We start from the raw sequence: 27352 nt of genomic DNA, 5'->3' as shown, positions 1-27352 counted from the left end.
GTTTTTATGCTTCTTTATAGTACTTCTTTATTTTTAGAAGATAATTGTGGTGCCAGCATAAAAGAGGCAAGGAGACCAGGTGGATGGCCTGTATAATACTGTAGTCTGTGTGCTAGAGGGTCTGCCTTTCCCATTTGTCCAATAGAACTAATCAAGTCCTACACACAACCTCAGCACTCCTCAGAAACAAAGATACTCAGACGAGCTTCCAGGAACTCTTGCTACCTAGCAGAAATAATCTTCTGTTGCTTTATACAGAAAGTTGTGGTGTATATGTAGTAACTGAGCTCTCTCTATTTATAAAGAGTAGCTTCACCTATCTCTTATCCCACACAGGGAGGCTGTTCTACTTATGTGGCCTCCTTAAATCCAGAGCTCTTAGAGACCTGAGTTCTGCCTCATCGCAATGTCTATAGCATTAAAGGGAAGTACTGCTCTGTACCCCAATAACTAGGTTATGATCTCTTATGCTTTATTCCCATTAGCTCTTTCTCAGAATTGTTGCTTATTTCCAAACTCTCTTGCCTTTTTTCTTTTAATGACCACCTTGGTTAAGGAGGTATATTATACCTGTCTTGTTTATACCACTGCTGTCACCAAAACAGCCCTCTTCCCTCTTTACCACTGGGCTAAAGCAATTTTTATCTTTCCTTGACCCTCCCATCTCAGTATCCTATTATGTATTTGTCTGAAATTGGGCTTACATTACCACATTGACCTTGAGATATGATTCTTAACCTTCCCCAGGAACTACTACTTCCATACTTGTGTTTATTCCATACTAATATTACTTTTCTACACCCAGCTTCCTAGTATTCCACAAGGCCTTTCCTAATCTGTTTCTAATAAGCAATGTTGATAATCAACAATGATACTGCAAAAAGGGGGACAGAGAATAAAGAAATCTTAGAGGTAACCTGGACTCGTCAGCATTCAGGTGTATAGGTTGTATCAGGAGTAAAGAAAAGAATAGAAAGATGGGAGAAAACTGAATTCTAGAATGTTTAGCTAGGATGGTATTGATGAATTTGATGATAATGTTGCTGTTCACTGAGGGAACATAGGAGGAGGAATAAATTTGGGAAGATGATAAATTAGAGGGGCTTATAGAACATTTAGGAAAAGATCTGTGATGGATAGTTGGATATGTGGATCTGGAACTGAGGACAAAATTCAGAATTTTGGAGTTATTAGCATAGTCACATTTCTTTTCCCTGCTAAATCTTTAAACACTTAGACCATCTTCCTAATTCCCTTTCCCAAACCCTCTTCCCCACCAAAACAGACTTAAAAAGCAGAAATAAGATTTCTAAAACTGGTAGCTGCCTGCTTTTAATCCCAAGAATGGATCCAGGCATTGCTGGGCTCTTCACTTCCTTGAAACCCCTTTATTTCTCTTCTGTGTTTTTCTCCTAGGAAGTAGAAGCTAGGTTTTGCCTTGTCGCCTTTGGTAGACTGTTTTTCTACCTCGATCACTGCTCAATGCTCTGTGATTTGTTTTTCATTTTGTTTTATTTTGTTTAAGATTTTATTTATTTATTTGCCAGAGAGACAGTGAGAGAGGGTACATAAGCAGGGAGAGTGGGAGAGGGAGAAGCAGGCTTCCCGTAGAGCAGGGAGCCTGATGCAGGGCTCCATCCAGGGATGCTGGGATCATAACCCAAGCTGAAGGCAGACGCCCAACGACTAAACCACCCAGGCGCCATCCCCCCTTTCCCCGCCAATGCTCAGTGATTTGATTTGGTAACTCTATACCCTGAGATTCTCTGGTATAGAATCTAATTAGGGATTCAGTTGCTACTTACCCATGAAGAGAGATTGGATACCTTGAGAAAAGCGAGGTAATTGAGGAGTAGGGTCAGGAACCATGTTTTACTAATTTCTGAGTCTCTGTCACCCAGCATGGTACCTGGAAATTAATAAGGGTTTATTGAATGAATACAGCCATGCATATACAGTGATGAAAACAGAAGTCATTGTAGGAATGAGAAAGGTAGAATGAGAAGTGAGAAAAAGATAGCTAGAAATTATCAAAGTCATTATAGAACTGAGGGAACAACTGAGTTGTTTCAACAAGGGAATGGTCAACAACATTGAATATTGTGGAAGATACACACCAAAGTTAACAAACATAGAAAGGCAATTTGGGGGAAATAGAAACTATCCAGAGAGAAGAAAACCTTGAGAAATTATTAATAACATTATCATTAGATTAGAAGAAGATATTGCAACCATGAAATGAGAACGGGATGCTATAAAAACAAATTCACACAACAGGAAGAACTAATGAAAATTACAAATATAATGGCAATTTTTTTAAAAACTAAGTGATGGAAAATAAGGGTAAGGAAATTTCCTGTAGAACAGAGCAAAGTATATTTCATCCAAAGTATGTATTTCATCATTTTCTCCTTCTTTCTATTGATACTACAATCACCCTAAATCAAACTACTATAATCTCCCACCTCGAGGTCTAATTTATCTTTCTTTTTCCATTATTGCTCCCTTCTATTCCAGTCTCCACACAGTTATCCAGAGTTACTTTTCTATAACTACAGATTTTGTCATGGGTAAAGTCCAGATTTCATATGGCCTATAAAACCTGTATCATCTGGCTTTTGCTTACATTTTCATGTGATTTTCCCTCTGGAAATACTCTTCTTACTCTTCTTATGCTTTGCACCTTATTATGACTGTACTTAATTACCACCGTAATTTATGACTTCCTGCTTCTTTGAGCAAAAAATACACACAGTATTTCCTCCACTCTTTGCTAGACTAACTCCTAATTCATTCCTTGGGTGTTCACTTAAATGCCACTTTCTCAGGGAAGACTTTGACCTATCTTTCCGCCCACACAAATATGTCCATATGTAATTATTTGTTTAACGTCTCTTTCCTCAACTGGTCTACCGGCTCCATGAGGATAAGAACTATATCTGCTTTGTTTACCACTGTACATTAAATATTTGGCACATATCCTGACACATAGTAGGCTCTCAATATTGGTTGAGTAAATGAAAATATCTTAGAAAATCCTCCTTGGGGCCTCATGCTCTCCCAGGTGACTTTAATTCCTTCAACAGTCACACCAACTCCTTATAGTAGTGTTACCTGGATGCCTCAAATATTGACTCTCCCCTTTTTTTTGCTGCAACCAGCCATTTTGGCAGCCCTCTTTCTCATCTCCTACATTCATTATAGATCAGCAAACATTTACATGGTTTACCTTCCTTTTTTGCCTATCAAATAAGTGAACCCTTCTAAAGTTCTAGTTGAAATTTTAATGTTAGTAACTTCCAAGGCTTTGCCTTATCCAAACCCTTCCCAGCAGTTTTCTATGGTTCGTATACTGTGCATTTATAAACTGTGCCTTATATAAACTGCCACTACCACCTCCTAGGCCCAAATGATTCTCCAGTTTTCTCCATACCCCTTTGAACTTTTTTTTTTTTTAAGATTTTATTTATTTATTTGGCAGAGAGAAATCACAAGTAGATGGAGAGGCAGGCAGAGAGAGAGAGAGGAGGAAGCAGGCTCCCTGCCAAGCAGAGAGCCCGATGCGGGACTCGATCCCAGGACCCTGAGATCATGACCTGAGCCGAAGGCAGCGGCTTAACCCACTGAGCCACCCAGGCACCCCCCACTTTGAACCTTTATGGGGGTTTATCACTCCCACTTCCAGCCAGTTAATTAAGGCCATTTCCCCTGGGAGATTGGGTCCTGTTCCTGCTTTTTTACATCCTAATCAAACCACCCAAGAGTCAGAATTGGTATTCAAACCATCTCTGCTTGTTTTTGGAGCACCATTTCTGTTCTTCCCTCATCCCCATCCTTGGCAACAAGGTACTCAAAGGCCCAGTCCTTGGTTTATACCTAATATACCTCATTTTATCTCTGTTATGTCTTTATTGAACTACTGACAACTAGAATCATTAGAGGTGAGACTATAATCTGCATTTTTAACACAAATCCCAGATGATTATTCTATGTATTAACATTTGAGAATCACTGTACTGGTGAGAACTCTATCATCTTCACTAAGTGGAAAATGCCTAATCCTATATTCTATATAGTGGAATAGGCCAAGAAAGGATTTGACTATCTTCATAAACACAATCCAACTTTATGTTCCAGGGCCTGAAACCAGCTTGTGGCTCTCCATGCTCAGGCCTATGAGGCTAGAGGCTGAAGTTCAGTGTTGTAGTGAAAAAACAGACTTTGAGGGGTGCCTGGGTGGCTCAGTGGGTTAAGCCTCTGCCTTCGGCTCAGGTCATGGTCTCAGGGTCCTGGGATCGAGCCCCGCATCGGGCTTTCTGCTCAGCAGGGAGCCTGCTTCCCTTCCTCTCTCTCCCTGCCTGCCTCTCTGCCTACTTGTGATCTCTGTCAAATAAATAAAATCTTTAAAAAAAAAAAAAAAAAAAAACAGACTTTGAAGAGAGGCCAGCATATAGATACTGGCTGATATTATATATGTTATATTACTTATATTACATATGTTATATGTATGTATATGTATATCATATATGTTATACTTATAGTACATATTATTATATATGTTATATTACTTACCTGTATAAGCTTTAGGTTTTTTTCATTTTAAAATTAGAATAATAATACTACCTTATGGAGTTATAAAATTTCATTGGAATTTACTTACCAAATAATCATTGAGCACCTACTGTGTGCCAAGTATTGTTCTACAGGTTGCAAATATACCAACAAATAAAACCAGTTATGCCCTCAAGGAGAGTATGTTCTAGTGAGGATATATGTAAAAAGTTCTTAGACTCTGGTATACAGGAAGCACTAAAAATATGGCTCTTATTAACCAATATTTAAGAATAAGTAGTATACTTGTTCTGCTTTGCCCCTTTAGGGATACAAAAGAAGTATAAGATATATTATTTGCCCACCTGGAGCTTAAATCTGGACGGTCAGTGAGACATGTATTTGTTTATTCTATAAATGCTAACTCAGTGCTGTAATAAGCCAGGCACTGCGTGGTACAAAACTGAACACTTACTCTTTAAAAACTTCAATTTGAGGAATATATGAGAAATTCACAATTCTGATGCAGAATAAAATGCAACAGGTCTTTAAGAAAACTAATAATAAAGTGCTAAGAGTATTACTCCTTTTATATGTATTTTGAGCATAAAATGGACATACTTTTGACAGGTGGCAATGGGTTATATAGCTAATTTAGTGAGGGGGTAAAAAGAGCCTCTCCTGCCAAGTGAACTAAGCAGTGCATGAAGCATGCCAGTGTTGGCCTTTCTCTATACTTATTTCATGGTTTCCATTGCTCATTGCAGCCCTGACTCTAGAGCCCAGGCAATGCTGTCAATAAGAAGTATCATTTGTTTGGCTGAAGAATGGGTTGCAGGAGAGGGAGGGAAAAAAAGGAAAAAGCAGAGGTGAAGTCATAAGGAAATGTGGTTGATTTCTGAGATCACTAAGTTCCTAGCTGAAACATAGCATAAATACAGGGTAGACAAGACTATAAAAAAAAGATAAGGCCTGAGCTTGGAGAACCTTGAATACTAAGCTAAGGCATATGGACTTAATTTAATAAAAATGGTGCATCACTGAAGACTTCTAATCAGAACTATCTAGAACAATACATTCGAAGAAAAGTAGTATATGGTAGATAAGCATAAACTGGACAGTCATATGTATTAATTAGTACTTATAGAATAACAGAATGTGTGAACCCTCCTGATTTCTTGGAGAAAAAGATAGATGCACTACAAAAGCTTAACTAAAGAGCATCTTCTGGGTAGACCTGAATTTCATTTAATCAGGGCTTTGATACAGGAAGACAAGAGAAAAAGTAGACTGACAGATGAAACATGACATGAATTTCTTATTTTTTTCCTCCTTCCGAGAAACTTTATTTATTTATTTTTATTTTATTAACATATCATATATTATTTGCTTCAGGGGTATAGGTCTGTGAATCATCTTTCTTACACAATTCACAGCGCTCACCATAGCACATACCCTCCCCAATGTCCATCACCCAGCCACCCCATCCTTACCCCCCACCAGAAACCTTCGGTTTATTTTCTGAGATTAAGAGTCTCTTACGGTTTCATGACATGAATTTCTGATCTATTGCATGGCCACACCTGGAGAGCGTTTGATTTTTAGCCTTTTAACACTTGGAGGCGGGTTTCTAAAAACTTAACACAGGACTCTGTCTTTGAGAAAGTGAGAGAAGATTCAGTTTTCATTCCATAAATATTCCCTAGGTGCCTGTCACATTACCAGCACAGTGCTGTGGCTGATTCAGCTGTGAGCAAGCAGCTAACAGGGCATGAGGGGAGAGAGGTGTGTAAATAACCAAAACTGTTTGAAGGTGGTGTGGTGAGTCCAGATATGAAAGATATTTTGAGTATAAGTTTATAAAATTTTTCACCTTGCATGCAACTCTGACTTTGCCTTAAGGGGCAAGTTTCTAGAGATTTAGAAGTGTTGACTCTGCTGAGAAGCTACAATTGCATAATGACACAGAATTTTGTGATCTGTACTTTAAGGTTTATTTGAATGTCATAGGATGGCAAATTGAAGGGGAAAAAAAAAAGTCACCCTCCTAGGGAAAAAATAAATCACTTTTTCATGTTTGTGCATTTCTTCTGGGATTTTTTGCCCCCCCCCCCCCCCCGGAATGGTATTTATAGACCTTGGAAGGAGATAAGACTGAGACATAAGTGAGTATGAAACTAGCATTAGCCCTCTTACATTTATTTAGGACCACACAGTTGACAAAGCTCCCAAATAAGGCAGAATAAGCCATCCATTTTTGAATATACTCACAAAGTACCCCTTCTGCCAAATGTGTAGCATATGAATTCAGGGGACTCATTTCACCATTGCCATCCCTCACAGGTGCCCCTGACCCCACAGCTGGGGCCAGCATTGATGATGAGAACTGCTGGCATTTGGATGAGGAACAGGTGAAAGAACAAGTGAAACTCTTCCTCTCCCAGGGTGGTTACTATGGCTCTGGGAAGCAACTCAATTCAATGTTTGCCAAGGTAAGATATGAAGGGTATTTTTTTTTTCTTTAAGTAAACTGGGCTCACCATACTTCTGGCTTCATGCATTGGATCTAGCTCACTTGACCTATCTGTACTGAATCCTCGAAAACTAATGGGAAGGCTGATCAGAGCAGATCTGGTAAGAGCAGGTGGCATCCAGGGATCCTTACTGCCTCACCCTGGTAGTCCTCTTCCTTCTGCTCCATTCTAAATCAATTAACATTGCTGGGGTTTTCGTCAGGAAGACACCATCCGTCTGCTTGGAACTCAAGGCTGCCAGATAAAGCCTTGAAGAGATGTAGTACTTTAGAACTCTGGGCTCTCACAGCAGGTTTTCTTTCTTTCTTTTTTTCTTAACGCCTTTAGTGTCAGATGATTCACCCATTTAAAGTGTGCATTTCAGTGGTTTTTAATTTTTCACAGATATATGTACCCGTCACCATAGTCAATTTTAGACCAATTTCATCACCCTAAAAAGAAACCCCATACCCTTTACCTGTCACTTCCCTTATTCCTCACTCCCCCTCCTCCAGCCCTAAGCAATCACTAATCTACTTTCTGTCTCTATAGATTTCCCTATTCTGGGCTTTCCTAGGAGTAGAATAATATCGTATATAATCTTTTGTGACTGGCTTCTTTCATTTAATATAGTATTTTCAAGGATCACCCATGTTGTGCATGTATCCATACTTAATTCCTTTTTATGGTTGACTAATACTCTGTTGTATGGCTAGACCACTTTTGTTTATCCATTCTCTGTTAGTGGATATTTGGATTATTTCCACCTTTTGGTTATTATGCATAATGCTTTTATAAACATTCTCATACAAGTTTCTGTGTGGACATGTGTTTTCATTCTCTCTACGATAGGAATTGATAGGTCATGTAATTCTACATTGAATCATTTGAGGAACTACTATACTGATTTCTAAAGTAGCTGCATCATTTTACATTCCCACGTCAGTGTGTCAGAGATCTGATTTCTCTATATCCTCGCCAACACCTGTTGTTATCTGACTTTTGATTCTAGCCATCCTAGTGGATGTGAAGTGGTATCTCATTGTGCACAGCATGCTTTCTTGATATATGCAGAGAACTTGCTTATAGAACAAGAAACCTTCTTTTTGGCTCTTTGGGTGTGTTATGTTTAGATACTTCATCTTCTCCTCCCCTTCCTTCTCCTGCTTTTTTATGATGTGCAGTCACCAACCCCTGGCCCCTCCTTATGTGTCAGGTTCGAGAGATGCTGCGGATGAGGGATTCCAATGGAGCCAGGATGCTGACGCTGATAACTGAGCAGTTTATGGCTGACCCACGACTCACACTCTGGAGGCAGCAAGGAACAAGCATGACAGATAAATGCAGGCAACTCTGGGATGAGTTAGGTAAGTCCCCATATCTCAGAGAAGTGCTCTGTCTGTCCTTCCAGTCTGCCCCCACCCCCCGCAGAAGTGTTAGCGAACGCTTGCTGTCAGTCATTATGAGGGTCTTGCTAAATGAACTTTAGCCTAGCTGTGAAAGATGTAGGCTCTACGCAGGCCACCCAGAGTATTCTGAGCTCATTTGTGTTGCTTCTTCAACATTGTACATTGCTACTGACATCAATATTCTGTTCCAGATATTACCTCATAGAAGCCTTTGCTGAGGGAAAATGTCTTCCCTTGGCTTCTTCTGCCTGGCACTAACCTGGCTTTCCAGATACTTATCAACCTTACTTTTCTTGCTTTCCCTGGGTTTGCTCTTCTGTATCACTACTAGACATACCTCTTAGACATAGGGCAGTTTCCAAGACGTGGGCCTTGGACTTCTTCTTCCTCTATAGCTCCCCCACTGAGAACTTTTTTTTTTTTAATGTCATGGCTCCAGAGCTTACCTTTCTGTTGATCTCAGCCTCATCTTCTTTCCATTAATCTGAGTTCCAGTCCTGTATCAATATTGCGCTATAACCACTTCCACTGAAAAATCCTCTGATCACCTCAAGTTTGAGAAATCCAAAAATGAATTCGGACCTTCAACCGAAACATGTTCCCGTAACTCTGGCAGTGGCACCACCATTCCTCACTCTACCGAACTGTCAGGCACTCATTTTTCTTTCATTCCCAACATTCAGTCACCAACTTTATTTGATGCCTTGACCTTTAAAATGCAATTCAGTGTCCACTCACACTTTTTAATTTCCTATCACCACTGCTCTGGTTGAGGGCATTGGGAACTTCTAGATTAAATTAGACCTGTGGCCTTCCGAATGGCCTCTCTGTTCTAGATTCTCCTTATCAAGGCCATCATCTTTGGTCATCATTTCTCTGTATCATTCCAGTGCTCCAAGGCCAGTTTTGCAGTGCTAATACTCAGCTTCTCTTCTTATTTTCAGAATCTTCCATACCCTGAATCCAATCATAGCCCCACTTTCAGTTATACCGGAAAAGTTCTGTGTAACATATTCTAAAATTTCTAATATAGCTCCTCCATAGTCCCTCCATGCCAGAAAGCAACAACAAACTTTCCACTCATACAGAGTAATACAAGAGAAAGCTGCAGGTTAGGAGTTCAGTGAGTTCTTCTAGACTAAAGCCCCAGGAGCATATATTTTATAGCCTCAGAGCTAAAAGCCTTGCAGAGTGAGGCTTCATGACTCTGCAACTATACTCATTTACTTTGGGGTTTTGTTTTGGATGCTGAGACTTTTTGATCTCACCTGTGACACTAATGGCTTTGGAGCTCTCATTACTATGAAGAACTACATTTTTTAGTTTTATGTGCCAGACTCTGTGTTATAGATTATACTCACATTTTTTCACTTAATTCTCAAAACAACCCTATAAAGTTATTGTGTGTTTACTGCAAAGAAACAGACAGCTCTGGTTACTTCTGGATACAAAATAAAATTATAGAAAACTGTCTCTGCCATGACATAACCACATTTTCTGAAGTATAGGAATGTTACACTATTGGTCTAAATCTACTGGTCCAAACTGTTGTGACCAGGGTCACATGATACAATACATGGAAACTTGGGCACTACTTCTAGACTCTTTACTCAGACAGGATTGTAGTGACGGACTCCCTTCCAAGGTAAGATTTTGGCACCTTCATATTTTTTAGATGAGAAAACTGAGCTCAGAGAAGTTAAGTATTTTATTCAGGATCACACATGGTGGTTCTGCCCATGGAACAGCAATATGTTTGACTCCAAATCAAGCATCCCTCTGCGACACCTCCTTCAATTCTATCTTGTTACGTACTTTTTTCCTCTACAGTGCATGTTTTTAAATTTAAAATCAGCCTTCCTCAGTGAGTCAGTTTCATCTGAGGCCTGAATCTCATGGAGTAATTTCTATCATACTCATGGGATTATGCTGTGGACCTGGCCTTGGCCTTTGAGGCAAAGGTATGTGTAAAGAAGTTAACACAGCTGACTGCCAGTACTTTTAAAGCGTTTGTCATATACTTAGTTTCATTATGAAAAGCTCTTGCTGCTGACATTTTTGTATCTGAGAAATTGCTATTTCAGTCTTCCAAGAAACCCTCCGCATTCTGCAAAGACAGTGGTTCTCAAACTTCTCAAAATCACCGAGAGTACTTATTTAAACTTGTTGCTGGGCCCTGTCCCCAGAGTTTCTAATCCAGTAGGTTGGATTAGGGCCTGATAATTTGCATTCCTAACAAATGTCTAAAGAATGATGTTACATCTGTTCCAGAGACCACAATTTGAGAACCACTACACTAAGAGAAGCCTTATTAGGTCGAACACTAGACTATGGTGCATGCTTCCCCTTACTGCTGTGAGGGCTCCTTACTGTTCACCAGGCCTGCTCACTTGGAAGGGCCTGGGGAGGGTTTATAGGAATTCAGAGGAGTGGACTCACTGCTTTCAGATCCTGAACCAGAGAAAACAGAAGTGGTCAGACGAAGTTTGCTCATCTCCCCGTATCTGCACACATATGCTTTGCTTTATATTATGTTAATATCTATAAGTATCTCTGTTCCTGTAACAGGGCAGTTCTTACATATTTGTTCTGGGCCTATACTATCTCCTTTTCTCAAGAACTTTGCTTCTGCAGTTACCTCCTTTCTTTGGCCTTTTAGTTTCTCCCTCTCTACTGGACCAATCCCATCAGCTACAATGGACTAATACTGTCCATCTCAAAAAAAAAGTGCCTTTGATATTCCCATCCCCCTCCAATTATTACTGCATTTCTCTTCTCTTCAAAACAATATTTCTTTATTTTTAGGTTTTTTAATTTAAATTTTATTTAGATTTATTTATATTTATATTATAGCTATTAAAATTATAATTTATTTAAAATTATTACATTTTATTAAAATTTTTTAAATTTATTGAAATTTAAACCTGTTGGTTAATATTAGTGTAATATTAGTTTCAGATGTGCAATATAGTAATTCAGCGCTTCCATATAGCTCCTGGCGCGCATCACAAGTGCACTCCTTAAACCCTATCACCTATTTAATCCTTCCCCCCACCCACCTCCATTCTGTTAACCATCAGTTTGTTCTCTATAGTAAAGTGTCTGTTACTTGGTTTGCCTCTGTCTCTTTTTCTCCCCTTGCTTGTTTGTTTTGTTTCTTAAATTCCGCATCTGAGTGAACTCATATGGTATTTGTCTTTCTTGACTTCTTTCACTAAACATTACACTCTCTAGCTCCATCCATGTCATTGCAAATGGCAAGGTTTCATTCTTTTTTGTGGCTGAGTACTATTCTGTTGTATATATATGCCACATCTTCTTTGTTCCTTTCATCAGTCAATGGACATTTGGGCTCTTTCCGTAGTTTGGCTATTGTTGCTAATCCTGCTGTAAACATTGGGGCGCATGGTTCCCATTGAATTAGTATTCTTGTATTCTTTGGCTAAATACCTTGTAGTACAATTACTGGATTGTAGGGTAGTTCTATTTTATTTTTTTAATATTCTTTTTTTAAAAGATTTTTTTTTGTAGTCTTTTTTTTTTTTTAAGATTTTATTTATTTATTTGACAGAGAGAAATCACAAGTAGATGGAGAGGCAGGCAGAGAGAGAGAGAGAGAGGGAAGCAGGCTCCCGGCTGAGCAGAGAGCCCGATGCGGGACTCGATCCCAGGACCCTGAGATCATGACCTGAGCCGAAGGCAGTGGCTTAACCCACTGAGCCACCCAGGCGCCCTTTAAAAGATTTTTTTATTTATTTATGTGACAGAGAGATCACAAGTAGGCAGAGAGGAAGGCAGAGAGAGGGGGGAGGCAGGCTCCCTGCTGAGCGGAGAGCCTGATGCAGGGCTTGATCCCAGGACCCTGGGATCATGACCTAAGCCGAAGGCAGAGGCTTAACCCACTGAGCCACCCAGGCGCCCCAGGTAGCTCTACTTTTAACTTTTTGAGGAATCTCCATACTGTTTCCCATAGTGGCTACACCAGTTTGCATTCCTACCAACAGTGTAAGAGGGTTCTCTTTTCTCTGCATTCTCACCGTGTCTTGTTTCTTGGATTTTTTATTTAAGCCATTCTGACAGGTATGAGATATCTCATTTTAGTTTTGATTTGCATTTCCCTGATAATGAGTAATGTGGAACAGCTTTTCATATTTTTTTGGCCCTCTGTATGTCTGTTTTAGAAAATGTCTATGTCTTCTGCCCATTTTTTAACTGGATTATTCAGATGTTGGGTGTTGAGTTTTATAAGTTCTTTATATATTTTGGATACTAATACTTTATCAGATATGTCATTTGCAAATATCTTCTCCCATTCTGTAGGTTGCTTTTAAATTTTGTTGATTGTTTGCTTCACTATGCAGAAGTCAGAGCAATATTTCTTTGAAAAATTTGTCTGTAGTCACCTTTTCCCCTGTGTTCACCTCCATTATGTCTTGAGTCCACTATAATTGAGCTTCCATTGCTCATTTCTGCCACTTTATTGAAGTTGCTCTTGTCAAAATCACCAGTGATTTCAGTATTGTTAAATACAATGGTTACTTCTCTGTTGTTATCTCATTTGACCTCTTAGCAATTTTCAATAAAATTGACTATGCCCTTCTTGACACTTATTCTCTTGGCCCCTATAACCCCATCTTCCTGTTTTTCCTCCTGTATTCCTGGCTGCTTTCTCTCAGTCTGTTTTGCAGGCCCTTCTGCCTTTCTGCAACCCTTTTGAATATTGAGTACTCCATAGCACCCACTGCCCTGTCTACATTCTCTACCTAAGTGATCGCATTCAGTCCCATGGTTTTGTTTTGTTTTTAAGATTTACTTATTTGAGCGGGGGGGGGGGGGGGGGGGGCAGAGGGAATCTTCAAGCAGACTCCCCACTGAGCACAGAGTCCAATGAGAGTCCAGTGATCCAGTCCACAACCCATGAGGTCATGACCTGAGCCGAAACCAAGAGTCAGACACCCAACTTACTGAGCCACCCAGGTGCCCCTAAGTGCCATGGTTTTAAATAGCATCTAGATATAGGTAAGTCACAAATTTATATCTCTAGCCCTGACCTTCCTTCTGAGCTCTAGGCTCAGTGCCCACCTACCTACCACTTCTAAGAAACATCTCAAATTTAATAAGACCGTTATTGAACTCTTAATTTTCCTGCCAGAGTCTGATTTTTCCCTTGTTGTCCCCATCTCGGTATCAACACCAAGATGTATCTAATGGCTCAAGAAGAAAATCTGAGTCATACTTAGTTCCATTTTCTACCATCTATAGCCAACCCAAGACCTGCTGATGCCCAAAGTTGGAAGACTAAATGAGATAATGTATATAAAATGTTGAACATAATGCCTGGCCCATTAAAAAATAAATTGTAGCTATTATTTTACTATTGTATTTACTATATAATAATTATATGTGATTTTTAATTTTCCATGCTAGCTAACCTTTGGTTAGAGTTTGTGACACTTTTTTTAAGTTGCTGGAAAATATGCTTTTGGATACTGGTAACACAGTCCCATGAATGCTATTATATGCAGAATTTTTTGCTTTGGCTCTTTCTTAGAGATGTGATCGTCCCTGAATGTTTTTGAAACAACTTCATAAGGACTTAATTAGACCAAAAACTTCTTTTTAACTTTCCAGGGAAGATACATGTACTCACTTTCTAGCGATCCCCTTTTTAATATCTAAATGCCTAGGAAACAGGAACTCTTTGATGACTTGAATGAGCACCCTGTTTCTTTACCTCTTGAGCCTCTCTCAACTCACCTGATCCATTTTCCATTCCTATTACTTATTGATCTTTGCCATTCATAATGTCCTTAGAGTCCCTTAGTTGCTAAGTTTAATGGCTTTTTTGGGTTTCTTACTTTACTTGTAAAGGTTAAATGTGAAAAATCTTTGACTTCACTATAAATGAAAAAACACTTTGTAAACTGTAAAGTAGATGTGTGTTACTAATATTGACATTCTACTGCATTAGACATTGCTAATTGGCTTGTGTGTCACAGATTTCTCCTGGTTTTTTCTCTTTTCTCTTTCTCTTTCACTTATTCCTCCTTCTCCTCTGCTCATGACTTAAATGTTTCCTCAATTCTGTTTTGAGCACTCCTCTCATCCTAAATGATCACATCTTCATCTTTATTCCTTGGTAGGTGGGGCCATATCACTCCCTACATCAGTTTTAGAAGAACCAGCAAATAGTGTAACACAGATACCATTGGGGAGCTACAGTGTAAAGAAAAAATTCTTTCTTGTTATATTTATACAGGCCTTTAGGATTCTTAAATCCTAAAAGTAGAGAGGGGCATGTGGGTGGCTCAGTCGGTTAAGCATCTGCCTTAGCTCACGTCATGATCCTGGGGTCCTAGGATTGAGCCACACATCTGGCTCCCTGTTCATTGGGGAACCTTCTTCTCCCTCTACTGCTCCCCCTGCTTGTACTCTCTCTCTTTCAAATAAATAAATAAAATCTATGGGAAAAAATGTAGGGATAGTAACTCTTTTATGACTTGAATATTTGTGCATCTTTTTTTTTTTCATTTATTTCTTTTTTTTTTAATTTTTTATTTTTTATAAACATATATTTTTATCCCCAGGGGTACAGGTCTGTGAATCACCAGGTTTACACACTTCACAGCACTCACCAAAGCACATACCCTCCCCAATGTCCATAATCCCACCCCCTTCTCCCAACCCCCCTCCCCGCAGCAACCCTCAGTTTATTTTGTGAGATCACTTATGGTTTGTCTCCCTCCCAATCCCATCTTGTTTCATTGATTCTTCTCGTACCCACTTAAGCCCCCATATTGCATCACCACTTCCTCATATCAGGGAGATCATATGATAGTTGTCTTTCTCTGCTTGACTTATTTCGCTAAGCATGATACACTCTAGTTCCATCCATGTTGTCGCAAATGGCAAGATTTCATTTCTTTTGATGGCTGCATAGTATTCCATTGTGTATATATACCACATCTTCTTGATCCATTCATCTGTTGATGGACATCTAGGTTCTTTCCATAGTTTGGCTATTGTGGACATTGCTGCTATAAACATTCGGGTGCACGTGCCCCTTTGGATCACTACGTTTGTATCTTTAGGGTAAATACCCAGTAGTGCAATTGCTGGGTCATAGGGCAGTTCTATTTTCAACATTTTGAGGAACCTCCATGCTGTTTTCCAGAGTGGCTGCATCTTTCTTAATGCACACTGTTCCAAATTTTTTACCTGCTGCACTTACATATTAAGGATTTCCTATCACCTGGTGTTCATAAAGGACTCTGTAATTGGTAGGAGCTCACAGTCCCTGGAGAAGGAAAAAACATCCAATAGACTAAATATCCAAAGGGACTAAAATGACTCCAGAGAGCATCTTTGCCTTAGCTTATATCCTTCCCCTTGTTTGGGATACACCCTTCTTCCATCTCTGTGCCCAAAGAACTCCTATTTATCACTTATTCTCCTTAAAAATTAAATAATACATGTATACAGATTAAAATGTCAAATACTGCTACAAACTTTAAAATAAAAAACAGTATTCCCTTGCCCCATTCCTTCACATTGCCAATTACCACTTCATACAGTTTTAAATGCAATTTTAAATCCTTTAGGTGTTTTTTCTAATATGCCTTCATATTTCAGAATGACTATTCTTTCTTGATTTTTACATTCTAGATATTATCTTTTATCTTCCTACAGTAAAATCTCTCTAAGGATCAAACCCTTAGTATTCTTTCCCAGATAGGGCTTCTTTTTCTTTTCAATATGTATAGGCTGAGAATGTTGCAAATATTTAAGTTCTGCTTCATTTTAAACAATCCCATCTTTAAATTATTTCTCTCTTATCACATTTTACTTTAAGTAGTCAAGAAGAACCAAGCTACTCTTTCAATACTTCACTTTCATATTTCCTCAGCTAATTTAATCACTCAAAAGTTCTACCTTCCACAAAATGCTAGGGCATAAACACAATTTAGCGAAGTGCTTTGCCCCTATATAACAAGGGGCACCTTTCCTACAGTTTCCACTAACATGTTCCACATTTCCATCTGAGACCTCATCAGAATGGTCTTTACCTTCCATATTCCTACCAAAACTCTGTTCAGGATTACTAAGGAGATTAAAACTTTACAAGTCTCCTCTTCTTTCTGAGCCCTCACCAAAATCATCTTTAAAGATCTGTTCACAGCAGCATAGGCTTTTTTAGCATGCAACTTAAAATTCTTCCAGCCTTTAGCCAGTTCCAAAACTGCTCTCACACTTCCACATATTTGTTATAGTAGCACCCCACTTCTTGTACTAGTTTCTGTCTTGGTCTGTTTGGGGTGCTACAACAGAATACCCACCAGGTGACTTAAAAGCAAAAGAAATTTCTCAGGGTTCTAGAGGCTGAAAAGTCCAAGACAAGTGACCGGTAGATTTGGTATCAAGCGAGGACCCACTTCCAGGTTTATGGGGAGCCATCTTTTCACTATATCTTCCCACAGCAGAAAGAACAAGGGTTCTCATGAGAGATCTTATTCTCGTTGAGTCTATAACTCCCAATTCATACACACATACATACATACATACATACATACCATGAACCTTTCCCTCATTCTCTCAAATAATGATATTATGAGGTTAGATCAAAATTAAATGTTTACATTATTATCACTAAATAAATATTTGTAGCACAGTCATGTAGTATACTAATTCTGCATTTACTTTCTTATACAACTTTTCTTCCCCTTCAGGAATTAATACTTTCATTTGTTTTCTGTTTGATTTTTAGGGAGGTTGCAGATTTTTCTGTTGTGATCATTAATTTACACCCAAATTGTCTAGCAGTAATTTAAAATCTTCATATAATATATTTGGTCACAACAAATAATCTGTCAATTTTATTATCTTGTTAGAGACATTTCTTCTGGAACCATCTATTTTTCTATCCCTGTTTTAGATTGTTTCCTTTCTTTTTTTTTTATTTTTATTTTTTATTTTTTATAAACATATATTTTTATCCCCAGGGGTACAGGTATGTGAATCGCCAGGTTTACAGACTTCACAGCACTCACCAAAGCACATACCCTCCCCAATGTCCATAACCTCACCCCCCTTCTCCCCACCCCCCTCAGTTTGTTTTGTGAGATTAAGAGTCACTTATGGTTTGTCTCCCTCCCAATCCCATCTTGTTTCATTTATTCTTCTCCTACCCACTTAAGCCCCCATGTTGCATCACCACTTCCTCATATCAGGGAGATCATATGATAGTTGTCTTTCTAGATTGTTTCCTTTCTAAACCTGCTGCAGAGTAGTCAGGTACATACTGCCCTTCACTATCATTCTAGGACTTCTCTTTTTCTTTCTCCAGTGTGTATTCCCTGTTTTCTGAATGCAACACCTTCCTCTCTGTGAATTTACTTTCTTGCCTTGGTGGAGTACACTTTCCAGTAGCTTCCTCAGATAGGAATTTTCCATAGTTGATAAACTTTGTATTGCTGAATGTCTGGATTTTACCCTCATTTTGATTGATACTTTGATTGGTGTATATTCTAGGTTGGAAATCATGTCCTTTCCCCTTAGAACTTTGAAGACATTTCTCCAATGTCCTGCAGCTTCCACTTGCCATTGTGAAGTACCAGGTCATTCTGGCTCAGAAGAATGTCTTATCTTTTCTTGGCGGAACCATATGTTTTATCTTTGTCATCATTAATCTGAAGTTTCACACTGATATCGCTTACTGTTCTAAATTTTTTTCCAATCTAAGCTGCTTGAAGGAATTAAGATGGAAGAGTGGTAGGGGGACCTTTTTGAACAACTGGGAAATTTATCAGAGGATTAAGAAGACAGTCTGGGGAGCCTGGGTGGCTCAGTGGGTTAAGCCGCTGCCTTCGACTCAGGTCATGATCTCGGGGTCCTGGGATCGAGTCCCGCATCAGGCTCTCTGCTCGGCAGGGAGACTGCTTCTCTCTGTCTCTGCCTGCCTCTCCATCTACTTGTGATTTCTCTCTGTCAAATAAATAAATACAATCTTTAAAAAAAAAAAAAAAGACAGTCTGCACAATTGCAAGGTTTGGAAACTTGAATTGAGGGAGAGAAAAGCTACAGTGCTGTGGTGGGGAGGGAGACTTTTCAGGGAGAGAGGCTGTGAGCGGGAAAGAGACCAATGAGTTGGGTTACTGCAAGACAACAAGATGCCGTGGTGTGGGGATCTCCAGGGTTTCACTGGGAGATAATGTTCCCCTTCCTGAAGTACATTTGGAAAAGGGTATATTGCCTCTCTAAAGACAAAAGACCTGCCGGGCACGTTGGAACAGCCATTCAACAGCAGAGGACAGAGATGGGTGCGGAGGGCAGGTGACCTGGTTGTAGCTTTTGGCGGTGCTTCACAGTAGACTCCAGGCACCTGCACAGCTGTGGGACTGCTTTTCTGGGAGAGAACAGTGCTGGCCACAGCTCTGTGAGGCTCTCCTCTGAGGGAGGGGAGTGCTCTGCACTTTGCCGAGTCCTTTAAGGTCTGAAGTTTTGAATGCCAGCCTCCAGTGAGAAATGAAACACAAGAGAACTGTAGTGCTGGGAGTTCCTTTTCTTTTCTTTCTTTCTTTCTTTTTTAATTTATTTTTTAAATTTCTTTTCAGTGTTCTAGAATTCATTGTTTATGCACCATACCCAGTGCTCCATGCAATACATGCCCTCCATAATACCCACCACCAGACTCATCCAACCTCCCACTCCCTGCCCCTCCAAAACCCTCAGATTGTTTTTCAGAGTCCATAGTCTCTCATGGTTCGTCTCCCCCTCCAATTTCCCCCAACCCCCTTCTCCTTTCCATCTCCCCACGTCCTCCGTATTATTTCTTATGCTCCACAAATAAATGAAACCATTTGATGATTGACTCTCTCTGCTTGACTTATTTCACTCAGCATAATCTCTTCCAGACCTATCCATGTTGATACAAAAGTTGGATATTCATCCTTTCTGACGGAGGCATAAAGAAAAACAAAACTGGGGGCATCACGTTGCCAGATTTCAAGCTTTACTACAAAGCTGTGATCACTAAGCATGGTACTGGCATAAAAACAGACACATAGGGGCACCTGGGTGGCTCAGTGAGTTAAAGCCTCTGCCTTCAGCTCAGGTCATGATCCCAGGGTCCTGGGATTGAGTCCCGTATCCCACTCTTTGCTCAGCAGGGAGCCTGCTTCCCCCCTCCCCGCCTGCCTCTCTGCCTACTTGTGATCTCTGTCTGTCAAATAAATAAATAAAATCTTAAAAAAAAAAAAAAAAAAAAAAAAAAAAGACATAGACCAGACAAAGCAGGTGCTGGGAGTTCTAATAGCCCCAGGCACAAACAAGTTGAGGGGAGGGATCTGACAAAAGCCTGGAATACAGGAGAGGAGATTGTTAGCTTTTCTTTGAGGGCCTCCTCAACTGTGGTGGCCTCAAGTTCACTCCCTGGGGAATAAGAGGGCAGGGAGACACCATCTCCCATCCTCACTGCCAGCCCTCTCTCACGAGCTCCATTAGACTTCAGAGAGAAACACAGGGCCCCCAGGGGAAGCTGGAGTTTCTGACACCAAACTCCTCCACCCTCTGCCTGGCAGGGGCATCTTTACTAGGACAGGTCTGACTGTGAGCCAGCACAGTGGGCCTCTCCCCCAGGGGACCAACACAGGTATACCAAGTCTATTGAACATAGAGTGCTCCAGAGTGTCAGCTTCAGTTCTGATAGAAATAGGACAAGGCCATTTATTCATTTATTTATCATTTGTTGGTTGGTTGGTTTCTTTTTCTCATTTTTTGGATCAGGCTTCTTTTTCTTTTCTCTTTCTTCTTCTTCTTCTTCTTTTCCTTTTCATTTCTTTTTCTTTTTTTTTTTTTAGAGAGGAGGAGGGAGGAAGTATAGAGGGGGAAGTAGAGAGAGAATCCTAAGTAGGTCCCATGCACAGCCCAACACTGAGGCTTGATCTCATGACCCTGAGAGCATAACTTGAACCGAAATCAAGAACCCAATATTCAACCGACTGAGCCATTCAGGTACCCCTCCTTCTTTCTTTCTTTATCTTTGGAATCAGGGTTATAGTTTTTTGTTTGTCTCTTTGTTTGCTTTTTTGTTCCTTTTCCTTTTCTCTTTTCTTGGATCAGGCTTTTTTTCTTTCTTTATTTTTTCAGGCTTTTCTTAAGAAACAAATCAAAGCATATCTAATTAAAGGTCCAGACACTCTCCACTGCAAGCAGGGAAGAACTCTGTGGAGGACTGGTCTATGCAAAAGAGAACAAAACACAACAGCAGAGTGCATATAGCATACACCAGAAACACTTCCTGAAGTGTCAGGCCTCGGACAATGTGTGACCCCTTAATACTTTTACTCTTAATAAAGTATTACTCTCAGGAGCAAGAAACTTAACATGCTTTCATAATATACAAAAGACAGACACCTAGACATAATGACAAGCGGGAGGAATTCTCCCCAAAAGAAAGATCAAGAAGAAATCACAGCCAGGGATTTGCTCAAAACAGATATAAGCAATGTATCTGAATAAGAATTTAGAAAAACAGTCATGGGAATACTAGCTGGGCTTGAGAGAACCATAGAAAACACCAGAGAAACCCTTGCTTCAGAGATAAAAGACTTAAAAACTAATCAGGCCAAAATAAAAATTGGTATAACTGAGATGCAAAACCAACAAGATATAAAAGACAAAATTATGAAAAATAATGAAGCTGAAAAGAGGAGGGAAAGGAAACTATTAGAGCACAAATATAAATGTAGGGAATTCAGTGATTCCACAAAGCACAGTAATATCCATACCATAGGAGTCCCAGAAGACAAAGAGCCGGAAAGGGAGCAGAAGGTTTATTTGAACAAGTTAGAGCTGAGAACACCCCTAATCTGGAAAGGAAACAGGCATTCAAGTCAAGAGGCACAGAGAACTTCCCTGAAAATCAACACAAATAGGTCAACACCAAGCCATATCAGAGTGAAACTTGCAAAATGCAAAGATACAGAGAGAATTCTGAAAGCAGCTAGGGACAAAAGGTCCTTAACTTACAAGGTAGATGCATAACGCTGGCAGCAGACCTGCCTGCATAAACTTGGCAGGCAGGAAGAGAATGGCATGATATATTCAACATGCAAGGTGGGAAAAATATGCAGCCAAGAATACTTTATCCAGGAAGGCTGTCATTGAGAATAGGAGAGAAAGAGTTTCCAAGTCAAGGAAAAACTAAAGGAGCTTATGAACACTAAATCAGTTCTGCAAGAAATATTAAAGTGGGTTCCCTTTGAGCAGGAAAGAGAGACCAAAAGCAAAAAAGACTAAAAAGCACCAATCTACAGGAACAGTGCCCTTACAGGAAATATAATGGCACCAAATTCAGAATTTGGTGAATAATTACTATAATAATTACTGTCAATGTAATGGACTATATGCTCTAAACAAAAAAAAATAGTATCAGAATGGATTAAAAAATTTTTTAATTAAAAAAGAAGACCCATCGATTTGCTGCTTATAAGAGACTCATTTTATTCTATTATTTATTTATTTATTTTATGTTCAGTTAGCAAGAGTCTCATTTTAGACCCAAAGACACCTCTAAGTTGAAAGTGAATTGGTGGAGAACAATCTATCATGCTAATGGATGTGAAAAGAAATCTGGAGTAGCCATCCTTATATCAGACAAATAAGATGTTATAACAAAGAGATAGAGAGGGGCACTATAATAATAAAGGGTCTGACATCCAACAAGAAGATGGAACAATTTTAAATATTTATGCCCCCAATTTGGAAGCATATGTATAAATCAATTAATAACAAACTTAAACTCATTGATAATAATACAATAATTGGGATTCCTGGGTGGTTCAGTCAGTTCAGTATCTGCCTTCAGCTCAGGTCATGATCCCAGGGTCTTGGGATCTAGTCCTGCATCAGACTCCTTGCTTGGGAGGGAGTCTACTCCCTCTGCCTGCTGCTGCCCCTGCTTGTGCTCTCTCTCTCTCTTTCAGACAAATAAATAAATAAAACCTTTTTTAAAAAAAAATTTTTTTTAAAGATAATGATACAATAATAGTGGGAACTTTAATACCCCACTCACAGCAGAATGCACATTCTTTTCAAGTGCACATGGAACATTCTCCAGAATAAATCACATACTGGGTCACAAATCAGGCCTGAACTGGTACAAAAAGACTGAAATCACACCATGCATATTTTCAGACCACAACAATGTGAAACTTGAAGTCAATCACAAGAAAAAATTTGGGAGGACCACAGAATACATGGAGATTAAAGAATACCCCACTAAAGAATGAATGGATTAACCAGGAAATTAAAGAAATTTAAAAATACATGGAAGCAAATGAAAATAAAAATATGACAGTCCAAAACAGTTAGGATGCAGCAAAGGCTGTCCTAAGAGGGAAATATATAGCAATAGAGGCCTTCCTCAAAAAGCAAGAAAAGTCTCAAATACACAACTTAACCTTAAACCTACAGGAACTGGAAAAAGAACAACAAATAAAGCCTAAAACCAGCAGAAGAAGGGAAATAAGAGAGAAGAATTAAACAATATAGAAAATTAAAAAACAACAACAACAACAGATCAACAAGAGCTGGTTCTTTGAAAGAATTAACAAGATTAATAAACCCCTAACCAGACTTATCAAAAGGAAAAGCAAAAGGACCCACATAATCATGAATGAAAGAGATTACAGCCAACACTGCAGAAATACCAACAACTGTAAGAGAATATTATGAACAATTACATGCCAACAAATTAGGCAATCTGGAAGAAATGGATAAATTCCTAGAAACATAAACTACAAAACTGAAACAGGAAGAAAGAAAAAATATGAACAGACCCATAACCAGCAAAGAAATTGAATCAGTAATCAAAAACCTCCCAACAAACAAACAGTCCAGGACTGGCTGGCTTCCCAGGAGAGTTTTACCAAACATTTAAAGAAGTCATATTTATTCTTCTGAAACTATTCCCAAAAATAGAGGAAGGAAAACTTCCAAATGCATTCTATGAGGCCAGGATTACCTTAATTCCAAAACCAGACAAAGACCCTAGTAAAAGGGAGAATTATCAACCAATATCCTTGATGAACATGGATGCAAAAATTCTCAACAAGATACTAGCTAGTCGAATCCAAAATTACATTAAAAGGATTATTCACCAAGATCAAGTGGGATTTATTCCGGGGCTATGGGGTGGTTCAACACCTGCAAATCAAGCAATGTGATATACCACATTGATCAAAGAAAGGATAAGAACCATATGGTCCTCTTAAGAGATGCAGAAAAAGCATTTGACAAAATATAGCATCCTTTCTTGATTAAAAAAAAAAATCCTCAAGAAAGTAGGGATAGAGGGAACGTACCTCAACATCATAGAGGCCATATATGAAGAGCCACAGCTAATACCATCCGCAATAGGGAAAAACTGAGAACTTTTCCCCTAAGGTTAGAAACACAACAGGGATGTCCACTCTCACCACTGTTGTTCAACATAGTACTGGAAGTCCTAGCCTCAGCAATAAAACAACAAAAAGCAATAAAAGGCATTGAGATCAGCAAGGAAGAAGTCAGACTTTGGTTATTTGGAGACAACATGAAGCTCTATGTAGAAAACCCAAAAGACTCCACCAAAAAATTGCTAGAACTGATACAGGAATTCAGCAGAGTTGCAGAATATAAAATCAATGTTCAGAAATCTGTTGTGTTTCTGTACATGCATAATAAAGCAGCAGAAGGAGAAATCAGGGAATCAATCCCATTATAGTTGCACCAAAACCCATAAGATACCTAGGAATAAACTTTACCAAAGGGGCAAAAGATCTGTACTCTGAAAACTATAGAACACTTATGAAAGCAGTTCAAGAACATGGAATAACAAGGATGTCTGGGTGGCTCAATCATTTAAAAGTCTCCTTTCAGCTCAGGTCATGATTCCAGGGTCCTGGGAGTGAGTCCCTCATTGGACTCCTTGCTCAGCGGGGAAACTGCTTCTCCCTCTCTGCCTTCCAGTTCCCTTTCTTGTGTGCTCTCTCTCTCTAACAAATAAATAAATAAAATATTTTTTTAAAAATGGTAAAACATTCCATGCTCATGGATTGGAAGAACAAACATTGTTAAAATGTCTATACTACCCAAAGCAATCTACACATTCAGTGCAATCCCTATGAAAATACTGCCCACATTTTTCACAGAGCTGATACAAACAATTCCAAAATTTGTATGGAACCAGAAAAGACCCCAAATAGCCAAAACAGTGTTGAAAAGAAAACCAAAGCTGGAGGTATCACAATTCTAGACTTCAAGCTGTATTACAAAGCTGTAATCATCAAGACAGTATGGTAATGGAACAAAAACAGAAACATAAACCAGAGGAACAGAATAGAGAACCCAGAAATGGACACTCAACTCCGTGGTCAACTTATATTTGACAAAGCAAGAAAGAATATCCAATGGGAAAAAAGTCTCTTCAACAAATTGTGTCGAGAAAACTGAACAGCAATATGCAGAATAATGAAACTGACCACAATCTTACTCCATGTGCAAAAGTGAGTTCAGAATGGATGAAAGACCTAAATGTGAGACAGGAAAACATCGAATTCCTAGAGGAGAACACAGGCAACAGTCTCTTTGACCTCAGCCACAGCAACTTCTTACTAGACTCGTCTCCAGAGGCAAGGGAAACAAAAGCAAAAATGAACTACTGGGACTTCAAGATGAAAAGCTTCTGCACAGCAAAGCAAGCAGTCAACAAAACTAAAAGGCAATTCATGGAATGGGAGAAGATATTTGCAAATGGCATATCTGTCATGGATACTAGGTAAAGGGCTAGTATCCAAAATCTATAAAAAACTTAACAAACTCAAAACCCAAAAAATAAGTAACCCAGTTAAGAAATTGGCAGAAGACATGAGCAGACATTTCTCCAAAGAAGACATACAAATGGCTAAGAGACACATGAAAAAATGCTCAACATCACTCATCACCAGGGAAATACAAATCAAAACTTCAATGAGATACCACTTCACACCTGTCAGAATGGCTAAAATTAACAACACAGGAAACAACAGATATTGGTGAGGATGCAGAGAAGGGGGACTGTTGGTGGGAATGCAAGCTGGTGTAGACACTCTGGAAAATGTATGGAGGTTCCTCAAAAAGTTAAAAATAGAATATGCTATGATCCAGCAATTGACACTACTAGGTATTTATCCAAAGGATAAAAAAATACTGATTCAAAGGGGCACATATACCTCAGTGTTTATAGCAGCATTATCTGGAAGGAACCCAAATATCCATTGACTGATAAATGGAAAAAGAAGATATGGTGTGTATACACACACACACACACACACACACACACACACGAATATTATTACTCAGCCACCAAAAAGAATGAAATCTTGCCATTGACAATGGCATGGGTGGAGCTAGAGTGTGTTATGCTAAATGAAATAAGTCTCTCAGGGGGTGCCTGGGTGGCTCAGTTGGTTAAGCGTCTACCTTTGACTCAGGTCATGATCCCAGGGTCCTCAGCAGGGACCATGCTTCTCCCTCTCTCTCTCCCTCTGTGCTCTCTCTCTCTCTCTCTGTCAAAGAAATGAATAAAAGTCTTAAAATTAAAAAAAAAAAAAGTCTGAGAAAGACAAATGCCATATGATTTGACTCATATGTGGAATTTAAGAAAACAGATGAACACAGGGGAGGAGGAAAAATAAAATAAGACGAAAACAGAGGGGGGCAATCCATAAGAAATTCTTAACTATAGAAAACAAACTGAGGGTTGCTGGAGGGGGGGATGGATGGGTGATGGGCTAAATGGGTGATGGGCAATAAGGAGGGCATGTGTAGTGATGAGCACTGGGTATTACATGTATGTGATGAATACATAAATTTCTACTCCTAAAACCAAAAAATAATACTAATAATAATCTACTTGGGCATCTGGCTGGCTCAGTCAGTAGAGCATGTGACTCTTGGTCTCAGGGTTGCATGTTTGAACCTCACATTAGGTGTATAGATTACTAAAAATAAGTAAATAAATAAATTTTTAAAAATCTAATTTGCTTAACACTCAGTAGGCCTTCTCAAATGGGAAACTTCTATCTTTTAATTTGAGACATTTTCTTGAACTTCTTTTTCTTTTTCATTTCCTCACCTTTATTTTCTCTTTTTGTCTGTAACTACTTCTGTTATTTGGATATTAGTTTCTAGGTTACTATGCTGCAGGCTTAGAGGAGGGTCTGTAACAGGAATAAGAAAATAGAGGGTTCCAGAGGGATGTCTCTAACAACATAGTAAAATTGTTAGATTATTTTATGTGACTGAACATACTAAATGGAGATTGAGTCTCTAATTTTACTATTTTTTCTCTCATTGTTTTGTTGTTTTTGTTTTTTGTCTTTTATCTTCCAGGTTTCTCAGTTTTATCTTTTAACCATCTTATTAATCTTTTAATAAAGATTTTATTTATTTAAGAGAGAATGAGATGGGGCATCTGAGTTGCTCATTTGGTTAGGCCACTGCCTTCAGCTCAGGTCATGACCCAGGAGTCTCAGGATCAAGTACTGCATCAGGCTCCCAGCTCCACAGGGAATCTGCTTCTCCCTCTGAACTTTTCCCCTCTCGTGCTCTCTCTCTCTCTCTCTCTCTCAAATAAATAAATAAAATCTTTAAAAATATATATAGAGAGAGAATGAGGTGGATAGAGCAGGAGCAGGAAGGACAGAGGGAGAGGGAGAAGCAGATTCCTCATTGATCAGGGAGCCCGACGTGGGGCTAAATCCCAGAACCCCAGGATCACAACCTGAACCAAAGCAGACACTTAACCAACTGAGCCATCCAGGCGCCCCATCCACCATTTTGTTAATTTTCAATAAATTT

The 27352-nt window shown here is 39.2% G+C and overlaps 1 protein-coding gene across 1 annotated transcript in view; it reads left to right on the top strand.

Moving 5' to 3' along the window:
* Positions 1 to 27352, top strand: part of ZSWIM5 (zinc finger SWIM-type containing 5) — a 221294-nt gene that overhangs the window by 149233 nt on the left and 44709 nt on the right. The window contains exons 3-4 of the mRNA XM_059135338.1: positions 6895 to 7043; positions 8281 to 8431. Of these exons, the coding sequence (XP_058991321.1) occupies positions 6895 to 7043; positions 8281 to 8431 (300 nt within the window). The remainder of the gene's footprint in view (positions 1 to 6894; positions 7044 to 8280; positions 8432 to 27352) is intronic.

This window comes from Mustela lutreola, chromosome 10 (genome assembly GCF_030435805.1).
Source record: "Mustela lutreola isolate mMusLut2 chromosome 10, mMusLut2.pri, whole genome shotgun sequence".
Taxonomy (NCBI): domain Eukaryota; kingdom Metazoa; phylum Chordata; class Mammalia; order Carnivora; family Mustelidae; genus Mustela; species Mustela lutreola.
The sequence above is the reverse complement of the archived record's forward strand: the minus strand, read 5'-3'. Positions and strand labels throughout refer to the sequence as shown.